The 11,873-nt window shown below is 31.8% G+C and overlaps 1 protein-coding gene across 1 annotated transcript; it reads left to right on the top strand.

The window, feature by feature from the left end:
• Positions 1-7,401: 7,401 nt before the first annotated feature.
• Positions 7,402-11,537, top strand: LOC139521076 (piggyBac transposable element-derived protein 4-like). Its single transcript, XM_071314334.1, has 5 exons — positions 7,402-8,218; positions 8,674-8,872; positions 9,372-9,655; positions 10,082-10,263; positions 11,083-11,537. Exons 1-5 carry the CDS (start codon positions 7,527-7,529, stop codon positions 11,427-11,429), a joined length of 1,704 nt encoding a protein of 567 aa, XP_071170435.1. The 5' UTR covers positions 7,402-7,526; the 3' UTR covers positions 11,430-11,537.
• Positions 11,538-11,873: the final 336 nt, after the last annotated feature.

Below are 11,873 nucleotides of genomic sequence, written 5' to 3'. Positions count from 1 at the left end.
CATCTTATCGATATAAAAAGAAGGACACGATTGCTAAGAGGACAACTATTCGACAAGAATGTATTTACGTTTCACACTTGTTAAAAGATGATCGTGATGATCACAGAGCCGCAAACTTCAATGAACATAACATTCACACAAATCTATTGGTCAAACTTTTCACGACAGGAAGTTTTATGTTTACTATATCAAAATTTTACGAAATATGTCAAACCGACCCAGCAGGCACAACAACGTTGATTCAACATTGAAAAAACGTCAGATTTCAACGTTGAATCAATGTTGAAAAGTAGTGTTGGATTGAAAATTGATATGAAGTTGAAAATATAACGTTGATTCAACGTCAGCGTCCAACGTTGAAATTAGGTTGAATTTTGGCCTAAATTTGGTCGATGTATGTTGAAAACAAGTCGATTGCTGGTTGAAATGTGGTCAATATAAGTTGAAAACAAGTCGAATGTTGGTTGACTTGTGGTTGTTGCATGTTAAAATCAGGTCGAATGTTGGTTGAACTGTGGTCAGTGTATGCTGGTAACATGTCAAATGTTGGTTGAACTTGGGTCAGTGTATGTTGAAAATAGGTGGAAATTGTGGCCATGTAGACTGTTAAGGTAGATTCATGGTATACCGCCATCTTGGATTGAACAATCACAGTAAAAAACCGGTCTAGTTATTTGCCTAAATCTGCAAATTTGGAGACAGATTTGCAATTTGATGGTTAGACTGTTTAATAATATAAAGAAAACTTGGCAATTTATTGTATAATTCAAAATAATTAAACAAATATCATTTTATTTTGCTTTCTGAATCATTTTTTTCAAATGAGCCATTTCAGGGAAGATAACTCTTTTAGTAAAAAATTTATACTGGACAGATAGGGAATTTTTTTCTTTTTACTTGTAGCAAGAAAACAAGTTCGGTGACACCATTTTTTCTTTTTATTTTCTTAAAACATATTACAAAACCTATCTTTTCACAATTTATTTCAAAATTCTATCTCATAGATTATTTTTTATGCACACAATTGTGTTTTTCCATTAACAATCTAACCAAATTTAGGCAATTTTCAACGACTCATAGCTTGAAAAATAGCACGGTGACCCCTACTTTTTATTATATTTTTGAAAAGAGCATATTAAAATCTTCATTCTGGCTAAGTATAAGAAAATTCTGTCTCAAAAAAGATTTACTTATGATCTACCTTAATGTGGTATCCGATACTGTTTCTCGATAAAATGTCATTTTTATAATTTTGTAATATGTTGTAGGCCTTGGCGAGTTATAAAATAAAACACAAAATAAAACATAGGTCACCGTGCTTGTTTTCGAGAAAATTGGGGATTTGTGCAATTTTGTAAAACAATTAGGCAATGTTATCAATTTTTTGGAGCAGATATTTTTCGTCGTACATTATTAAGATCGGGTTCAATCTGAAGCTGTGATAAGTGACAAAAAGAAAAAAAATAAATCACTACACGAATAACTATACAATTATTCAAGCCTTGCTTGACATTGCGGACCAGATGCTCAAAGTGGTATTTTTTTAAACCTAAAAAATGGAAATAAACTGTTTCTGAAAATGTCATTTTTATCATTTTTCGGCATAAACTGCATTTTGACATGCTTTCTCCAAATCTCAAATAAAAAAATATAGGTCACCGTGCTTGATTCCATGATAAACGCGATTTATCCTAAAAATTGCGTCCCTCCTTTGTAACCTCAACGTTAGCGCTATTTTTTAAAGTGCACGACGTCGCTGGCAGACAATTTCGACGTTATCTCTGCAAATTACCGGCGACATTTTTCAGATGTATAAATATTGCTTGTAAAGTACCATCTATAAATTGGTTATATTGTTTTCCGGAAATAAAATCATGTGAATAACAAATACCTCTCTCTGTTTGTGGTCTAAGTGAAAAACATCTCAAGAAAAGTTATAACGGACTGTTGATAATTTTTACGGCTTTTAAAATTAAAGACTCGGCAATTTAGAACTTGACATACATGTACAGGTACATTTACTGTACACACTCGTATATTATTTCATACCGTATGTTGACCTCTAGATTTGTTTTGTTTTGTTTGTAGGGCTGCTGTTTCATTACAAATATTCCTTAAAATCCTTTTATTCAATTTTAACCACTGAGAAATCCGTTTTTGTTGATACGAATTAAAAGTTCACATCATTTGGACAGTAAATCAAATTTAATTAGTTAATGTGTATCGAATTCGAATTACGTGTGAACTCAGCATTATCCTGCAAACGGAACTTCTTTTTTATGTACATAAATTGCAGCACATACATTAGGCCGTTACTTTTTTCGTTTGAATTGTTTTACATTGTCATTTCGTGAACTTTTATAGCTGACTATGCAGTATGGGCCTTGCTCATTGTTGAAGACCGTTCGGTGCCCTATAGGTGTCAATTTCTGTGTCATGTTTGTCTCTTGTTGAAAGTTGTCTCATTGGCAATTATACTATATCTTCTGTTTTATGTGGTCATAAAACAAAAGCAAACTCTTATAAAAGAGAATCTTCAATTTCCTAAAGAATGTTCTTGTCTAAACAATGAAACTAAAACGTTGAAATTTTTGATTTGGCAAAAACGATTGGATTAGTTGCGATTAAAATCCTTCTCTCATAGCGTAATTTGTTTGGTAAATTACTATATATTTTTTTCACCATAGCGCGTACATAAAATATCGCACGTTCATTCCTCTGTCTGTCCTTCCGGTCCTTCTGGTTAATTACATTTTTCAAGTGAACAATTCTTGCCAACTTTTTATAAAAGTGATATCGTATGGATAGTTATTACGTTCGAAAATCAGTGCATATCAAATATTCTTTTTAAAAGAGTTATGCCATTTGGAAACATTGATTATATTGGAAATTGCATTGTATTTGCTGTCATTCCATCATTTCTCTAATATATTTACAAAAAATATAAATAACAAAATAAACAGCTGCGCTACGAGCGCATGATACGCCCGTCGTGTTATGAAGAAAAAAAACAATTATACATGTTTTTAAAATAACACGGGGTTGTACAGGAAGTCATGCTAAGTATATCTTGACTCATTCATTAATCTTGCTCAATAGTATGTTTGTATATCACAATATGTTTTATATGATCCCCAAATTGAAGCTCAATAAATATTCAAGAACTCAAAAGTGAATTAAAGAGTCATCACGAAAAAGTATACAGATCTTAAGAATAATTTAACTAAAAAGTATATAAAGTTTTATGCAATAATTATAAATAGTTTCTGAGATACGGCGCGACATGTGAAACCTTCCTCTTTTTGTCATAAACTCAATAACTCTAAAATCAAATTTTGAATCATCCTCAAAAAGTATATACAGATCTTCAGATTAATATAACTAAGAAGTGTGTAAATTTTTAAGCAATAGTCATAAATCGTTTTTGAGTTACAGCACGAACTGAGAAATCTGTTTTAGTTATAAAGTCCTGTAACTAAAAAAATTCACCAAAATATTAAACAGATCGTTTGACCATCATGACTGAAAAAACAACCATGTTCAGTTTAATGAAATTTGGATAATATGCTGTTCCATGTTTACGACGGACATTTGTGTACCATAATACGTCCCATAATAAAAAATTACAGGTGTATAAACATATTGTTGGCTATTGTCTTTTGTTAGATAAAATACGTGCAACGTTGAGGAAATAAGAACTTTGTTCTTTTATATTAGCGGCGTGTACCTACATTTTTGGTATTAGTTTTAAAATATCATTGGTTTCCTGTGCTGCAATAAAATGTCATGGATGATGAATGTTAATAAAAATGATAATTGCCATGCATGATATTAGTTACAACAAAAGGGTCAGTCGTGTTTAGATTGCTCACTTTACATTATTTTGTTGAAGATCTCAAAGAAACAGTAATTTGTTTTATTTCTTATGATGTTATTAGACTGTTATCCTGTTAGAATCAAATGCACTTATAGTAATGGCGTAGAAGTTAGCATGCGGGAGAAACAGAAATTGGAGCATCGAAATTCCACATTACGTTTCTTATTACGGAAAATTACACGCATTACGTCCCGCAAAAAGTGACGTTTTGCGGGAATTCAAATGCTTAACGTCGTGCCAAGAGTTAACTCACTTGAAACTGTATCGGATGCCCTTCAGTTGGCATACATTTTTGTGCCTTCATTTTTATTGATAGAAATTGTACATGTTGTACCTTCATCTATTCTGTTCACACTCAAAGAATGTTTGTGATATAACAGTCGGAAAGCTGACCCCGGTTTGACCCCATTTCTTAAAGCAACAATGGACGTCATGTGATTACCATATATGGGCATTTTTTTAGCAAAAAAAGTGAAGCTCGTTTTTTGGAATTTGTAGTTTTTTGCATGAATTAAAACTAATTTCCTTTTAAGTGAACATTCTTGAGTATATAAGAAATATATTACTCAACTCAATTATGGATTAAACTCATTTTTTTCTCTCAAAATGTGTCTTCAAAGTCGAGGTGTTGAGGAAAAAAATGGGTCACAGAAAATTAAAATCGTAATTTTCTTTCTTAACTTCTCGGGAAGCTATGCTGAATTTAAATTATGTTATGTAACATAACTTGGACTATGATGTGTCAAATTTGTGCCAGTTGATATGCTAAGATACGCAAATGTGCCAGTTAGATGTGTCGATATTTCTGACGAAGCGGGGCCGACGGTAATTCACGAGTTACGTCCCTTTGTTTGACACTATCATGAACAAACTATTGTTATATCAACATGATCAAGCAATATGCTGTTATTTACATGTGGATATTATTAAAAATTATCTTATTAAATATATTTTGATACTGTAAACATGTGCCAAAAAATAGAGAAACACATTTTATCACTTTTCAGAACTCAGTCCCTGTGAAATAGGCCCTAGTCTATGTGTCCCTTTGTGCCATACTAGGGTTAATAATTTAATATTAATTTAATATTCCAATAGTTAATTTAATCTTGTTTTGGTATTAAAGTATTTTTTACTGCTGCAACCAAATTATTTTAACACAGAAATAAATGTCTACTCAATTTATACAAGGGGTAGTCTAAATATTCATGAATAATGGATCAAGACAGTATTAAAATGATAAAAACAACAGGAATTCCTTTTCATTACTGACACTTGCAAGTTGGTCCTACCATTTTCATTTTAACATAAAAGAGATCATAATGAAAGTTTTCTGAATGTAAAATCTTCATTATTTTAAATTTATAAAAGGAAAATTAGTTTGCAATCCTTGTATGAACAAACTAAAATAACCATGTTGTCTCATTGATTTCATGCAAGTTATAGTTCTAATGAATGGACTCAAATTATAAAAATAACACACTAAACCAATAAATAAATGGTGCTGGTCATGAACTTGAAAATAAATAAGAACAAAATAGACTTAGTAATATTTTTCTTTTTCTATTTGAAAAAAATAATAATAACATTAAAAAAACTATGCATTTTTACATTTATATAAAAGTATTTCAGAGCAGTTTCTGGGGGCTAAGTCAACAATTATGTTTTAGATCACAAGTCAAAATTAAGTCACACTTCATGTCAGTATGATAATGCTTTGAATAAGATTGATTAAAATGATACTCTGAAAGAGATTGTTTGAAGGCAGCAACCATTTGTTTTCAGGGAGGGGGGTACTATGGATTTTTTTCCAGACAAGTTGAAAACAATTCTTCTCTTTCAATTTTAGCATTTCATTTAATGGCAGCTGAGGGTAAAACAAACATTTTTTTTTTTCAGGGTCAAAAACAAATTATTTTTATCCCAAAATTGGAAACAAACTTTTTTTCTTCAAAACAATCAAAAGCCACCACCCCTACCCCCTACAGAAAATCAAATGGTTGTTGGCTGCCTAAGTTGAAATTTAGGACAATACTTTCTCATTTACTTTTGCAGGATTCCTTTATCACAAAAAAAAGTATTATTTTAAACAACGAATGTGTTTTATGTCAGTGCATCTAAAGCAGTTAAGGTTGTGCAAAGACAGTATAAGATTTCCTTACCTTGTTTTAGTTTAGTCATACATTTCACTGACTTAAAGAGAATAATTAATCCAGTCAAATATTCACAGCTGATCTCGCCATTACTTTTTCAAACAAACATACTAAATGTGTGTACATTGACTGTGTTCAGATGCCAGGTGACATCGATGTGTAAGACCGAAAAACTACAATGTCAAAAAATGTCTTTCTTTTGGAATTTAGATCAAACGGGGTTTCCCAAGGGGTAAAAGAACGTCAAATACTTTATGATTTTTTAAAATTTTGAGATACGTATTATTTTATTATTATTATTGTTTGTATAGTACATATAGTCTTTGTTTATCTGTGAAAAATAGAAGAAAATAATTTTAAACGACGATCAACGGCATTACGGGATCGTTAAAACACGGCCAATTTGACATGTTTGAGATTTTTTTTCCTTTTGACAATAAACTCCATGCTCAACAAATCAAAATAAATCTATTTCAGACCCTAATGGCAAGTGGGAAACTGAAAAAAAGATAAACTTCCAAATTGGCGCCAAAAAAAAAAATCCGCGAAATTAACGCAATTTCAGAATGGCGGGTTTTAATATCAGTCCCATTGTTGTCTTAAGAAAGTAGCAACAACGGTCGTTTCTAAGGGCTTGCTTTCCGACTGATAAAACAGTAATTATACAATAAGTTGCCCACATATATTTGCATCTCACAATTTCAAACAAACAAAATCTGAATACTTAATTTTTTTCTCTTAAATAGTCCTTCTGCTATGTACATTCCCAGATATTTCAGGGGCATATTATATGCATCTTGCATTGTTGTTCGATCCATATTGTGGTCTCCATTGTACATTCGAAACTTGTAACTACAGCATCTACAACAGAAAAAAAAACATATTGTATTAACATAACTTGGTTAATTTCGTAAAGAACACTAGTGTCGTATGTGAACAAATAATCACCGTGCAATGCTATTACTTTTTCTTTAAATATCTATTGAGAGGTACCATGTATTTTTAGAAAATAATTTATATATTTTCAATATACAAAAAACCTAAAGATTTTAGTAGACAAAGATGCTAGAACACATTTAAAAGAAATTGTGACGATATCTCGCACACTTTTAATGTGGAAAAACAATGATATAATTATATTTTGATACTCACCTCTTATTATTCCAATCTAGTTGGAATCACCAAAGGCATGTTTATTTTTTATACCCGTTTTGTATTTGTAATTTCCGACACAGGTTTATTGGTTAGTCATCTACAAAAGGAAATATTTTAATTGCATCATTTCCAAAATGTCAAATCCCTCTCGGCGCCAAACCGACAAAAATGTCGTTTACCGCTAGCACGCCAAAACGACATTTTTGTCGTTTTTTATTCAAATTAAGTAACATAAAAAATATATATCAACAGCAGCAGTTTGATGCTCTAAACCTATATAGTTTTAAAGAAAAATAACGTAACATGTTTCAAGTAAAAAAAAAACATCTTCTGATGACGTCATGGTCAACTATGACGTCATTTTTCTGGGCGTAAAGTTAATGATGGACGACGGCGATTCGGGATCCGAATATGAATCGGACATACATATTTCAGACTCTGAATCAGAGGGAGATGAAGAACTGGATGAAGGAATTCCCATGAATAGGGGACCGTTGTTCCCTGTATTAGATCCAGGGACTTTTTCATTGCCGGAACCAAATTTTCATGAACAAACTGGACCGGTAAATTTTCTGCCAAATTCAACAATTTTGGATTACTTTATGAAATTTATAGACATGCCGGGGAGAAGTGTTATCGACCTGTTAGTTGCCGAAACAAATCGATATGCCACCCAGTGCATTGATGAAAAAAGTCGACCCCCAAGAGTAGTGCCAGAGTTTGCACGATTGAAGAACTGGACTCCTGTGACACGCCAGGAAATTCTGGCATTTGTTGGACTAGTTCTTTCCATGGGTGTTGTTAAGAAACCTACATATGAGTCATATTGGGAGAACAATCCTAGATCATGGTCTATGGAAACACCAAATTTTGCCCAAGTAATGTCTAGAAATAGATTCCAGGCTATCTTGCAGTTTTTGCACTGTAACAACAACGAGACAGCAGTGCCACATGACCAACCAGGCTACGACCCACTCCACACAATCAGTCCTGTTATAGACATTTTAAATCAGACATTTTCAGAAAATTACAGGTACATGTACGATAAATAAAGTGTCCGATAGTACTTTTTGGTTCAAGAGAATACAATACATCTTAAGTTATTAGGAGAGTGAAGATATTATATATGTTGTTAAAGAATGAAAATTTTATTACATTGTAAATAGGAAAAAAGATCAAATTTACACATCTCTCACATTATATTACATTGTGTAACCAGAAACACATAATACATTAGCCTTGACTTTGTGTATAAAACTTGTCCAAAGTTAATTACAATGTTGTCATTACTGCGATGAAACAAATGAAAGTGGGCAAGAAATAAAATCTAAAAAATATATATCTGTTTACATGTTTTTTTTTAAATTTAAATATATACACTCTACGCGTGCATCTGTAACAACGATTTTTTTTTTATTCAAAAACGTAAAGTTTGCTTTGAATATTAAAAAAAAATCACCTACTGTTATTATTCTTATATTTTTACAGACTTAACCAGGATGTTTGTGTAGATGAAAGAGTTGTGGGGTTTAAAGGCCGACATCAGTTAAAGCAATATTTGTCCAACAAAAAGGCACATAAATGGGGGATTAAATTGTGGGTTTTAGCGGAATCCTACACCGGCTACACCCACCAGATTAAAGTATACAAGGGTAGACGAAACGAAGCAAGAAGTGAAAATGGACAGGTAAGGTCAATTATTGCATGTTGTAACTTTTTTTAAATTTAAAGTTCCTTTACTATATATATTTTTCAAGATTAAATTCAATAAATGGGCATAACGCGGCATAGTGATAGCATATAGTTATGATTTTAGAAATAATATACTTCCCTTGTCCATATTTTATATATTATCTTGAAAGAAATCTAACAGCCGGTCACCGTGAAACACTTTTCGGTAAACCAGCCTTCGTTTTGCCTAATAGAATCACTTGTTCGTGTTTATCCCCTGTTTATTTCAATATATATTTTCAGGATCTATTGAATAAAATAAGTGGCTTAAAACTTCAATATTCTCGTGGGATTTTCTCGCTGTATTAAAGACCCATTTGTGACCTTCGGTTGTTTTCTTTTGTTTGGTAGGGTCATTGTCTCTTTGACACACTCTCCATTTTCATTCTCATTTTTTCTTACACGCCAGGACTTCACAAATAAAAACATATAAACTCAAAGCATTGTTTTTTCAGGGGTACCAAGTAGTGACAGAGTTGATGACACCTCATTTAAACAAAGATCATCATGTTACAGTTGATAGTTTCTTTACAAGTCCCAAATTGGTACATTATTTGAAAGATAAGGGTACATTCTGCACAGGAACTGTAATTAAAACCAGACGTGGCATGCCAAAAAGCTACCGCATTGCTAAACTTCAAAAAGGAGACATGACAGTGAAATATCAGGGACAACTCATGGCAGTTTTATGGGCAGATCGCAGACTTGTTACCATTCTTACAACAACTGGCTCTGCAAGGTAAATTTAAACGTATATTAGATACATGTATTTTTATTTTAAAATACAAATATTGGATATGATCGCCTATAAGACAACTATTCACAAGAGAACAAATGAAGTACACAATGTTTCATCAAAGTAATGTTGAAATTATAATCATTATAATATTATTGTTTCTTTAATGATAATTTGATCAAATATACTATGATCGAAAATTAAAATCAATACGGTGACATATTTATTGCTGCACAAGTTAAAAATGTCGGTACAGACACCACAGAAACTTATTTCAGCAATTGAAATAAATTAATTTTAGAACAGATGATTTTAAGCTAAAACAAATAAAATCTGTATATTGAGTTTACTTTTTTATAAATGCATTTTCGACCTTCTTGAAAATATATTCATGTTCTTGAAGAAAACTAAATGTTTATAAATTTGTAGCATGATTAACACAACAAACAGTAGAGGAAGAGATTTGGCCATTCCATCCGCTGTTAAACGTTATAACTTTACAATGGGTGGAGTAGATCTCGGGGATCAACTTCTCTTACAGTTTGAGCCAAATTTTAAAAGTGTGAAAATGTGGAGAAAACTACTTTTCCATCAATTAGTTACTGCTGCAGGTAAAAGATAATTTGCAAGTTTAGAATATATAAATGTTTGTCGAAAGACATTGACATATTTCTTTATAAAATAAGGAGAATGTTGATTGACAATGAAAAAACTATCAACAAAATTCATATGAAATGGATCGATTCAAATTTTTATATATCGAAATGGATTAAAAGATAATAGAAAAGCTACATATAAACTTGTATAGTTGTTACAGCAGATTTCAGTGAGTATGTAGCTAAAGGTAATCTCTTTGGTTACCTTGCTTGTTAGCTGAACCGTGAAGTCATTGTTAGGTTAGCTAAACTTCCCTCCTTTAATAGTAGACTTGCCCAACAGAAAACCAATCTATCTCACTGTGGGACTAAGCTACTTTAAAAGGATGGTAGTATAACTTACCTAACAATAATTTCACGGTTTAGCTAACAAGCAAGCTATTACCATTAGCTACATACTGACTGAAATCTGCTGTAAAGAAATCACATAACCTGTATAGTTGTTCAAGAAATGAAATAACCCTAATATATATTTATCAGTCACTGGCCTTCTCTTTCATATATTTTTTCACCTGGATTTTTTTTTTCGAAATGCATTTATTTATTCATGATTATTTCAAGAACAAAGGTTAGACACATTGTCATATGCTGAAATATTTTTTTGAAATGTTTTTTTCTATCATTTTTCTTTATATTTTTTGCGTATTTGACATGTATCTTAATCGTACAAGCCTAAATTCATTTTGTATTCATTTTTGTTTTCTTCTTTTGATTTACTCGTGGAAGACATTGGTACGTATATTAATATGTATTATTTTTATTCTTCGTTTTCAGTTAATGCCTTCATCTGTTACAAAAGAACTTTTGTTGTTGAAACAAAGCTAGACCATTTAAAGTTCCAACAGCAATTATGTCAGGATTTGATAGGAAATCATAGAGATGGAAGTAGAAACCAACAAATAAGAACAGTCAGGCTGGAGCATCGACAGTTGGGCAGAATAACTGAGAGGCATTTCCCAGAAAGAATACCAGATGGTAAACGGAAGAAATGTGTGGTGTGTGCTGGGACAGACAGATTCAAGAAATCCCGTATTCAGTGGTGGTGTAGAATTTGCAAAGTTGGACTCTGCGTCGGCAGGTGTTTTAAAAGATATCACACCAGAATCAACTTTGAGGAATGAGAATACAACTTTTAAATGTTGAAAGTTTTTGTCTTATAGATCATCATGCAATAAAATCTTTTTAATTCTTTCATAATTGTTTTTATAAAAAAAATTATAATACGATGATTGGCAACTTAAAGATGAAATGTTTGATTTTAAAGGCTTCTCACCATAACAATAAAAAAACAGTAAAATTCTGCTCTTAATATAATATTTAATGTTCCATATGCGTGCCATGTCTCATGTGTGGTATAATTATTCCATTAACGTTAACAAAGTGCATGTGCTTGTACGTCGCATGTTGACGTTACGTTACGTATAGTTTATAGTAACGTCATTCACATATGTATGGCAACGTAACGTTGTAACAAAACAACGTCCCGGCGCTGAAAGGGTTAACTTGAAAATAAAAAAGTTTCATATTTGCGAAACGCCTACAAAATTTTTGTAAAATTCCAAATG

Source organism: Mytilus edulis, chromosome 4, assembly GCF_963676685.1.
Source record: "Mytilus edulis chromosome 4, xbMytEdul2.2, whole genome shotgun sequence".
Classification (NCBI taxonomy): Eukaryota; Metazoa; Mollusca; class Bivalvia; order Mytilida; family Mytilidae; genus Mytilus; species Mytilus edulis.
Note: the sequence above shows the minus strand (reverse complement) of the source record. Positions and strands in the feature narration are given on the sequence as shown.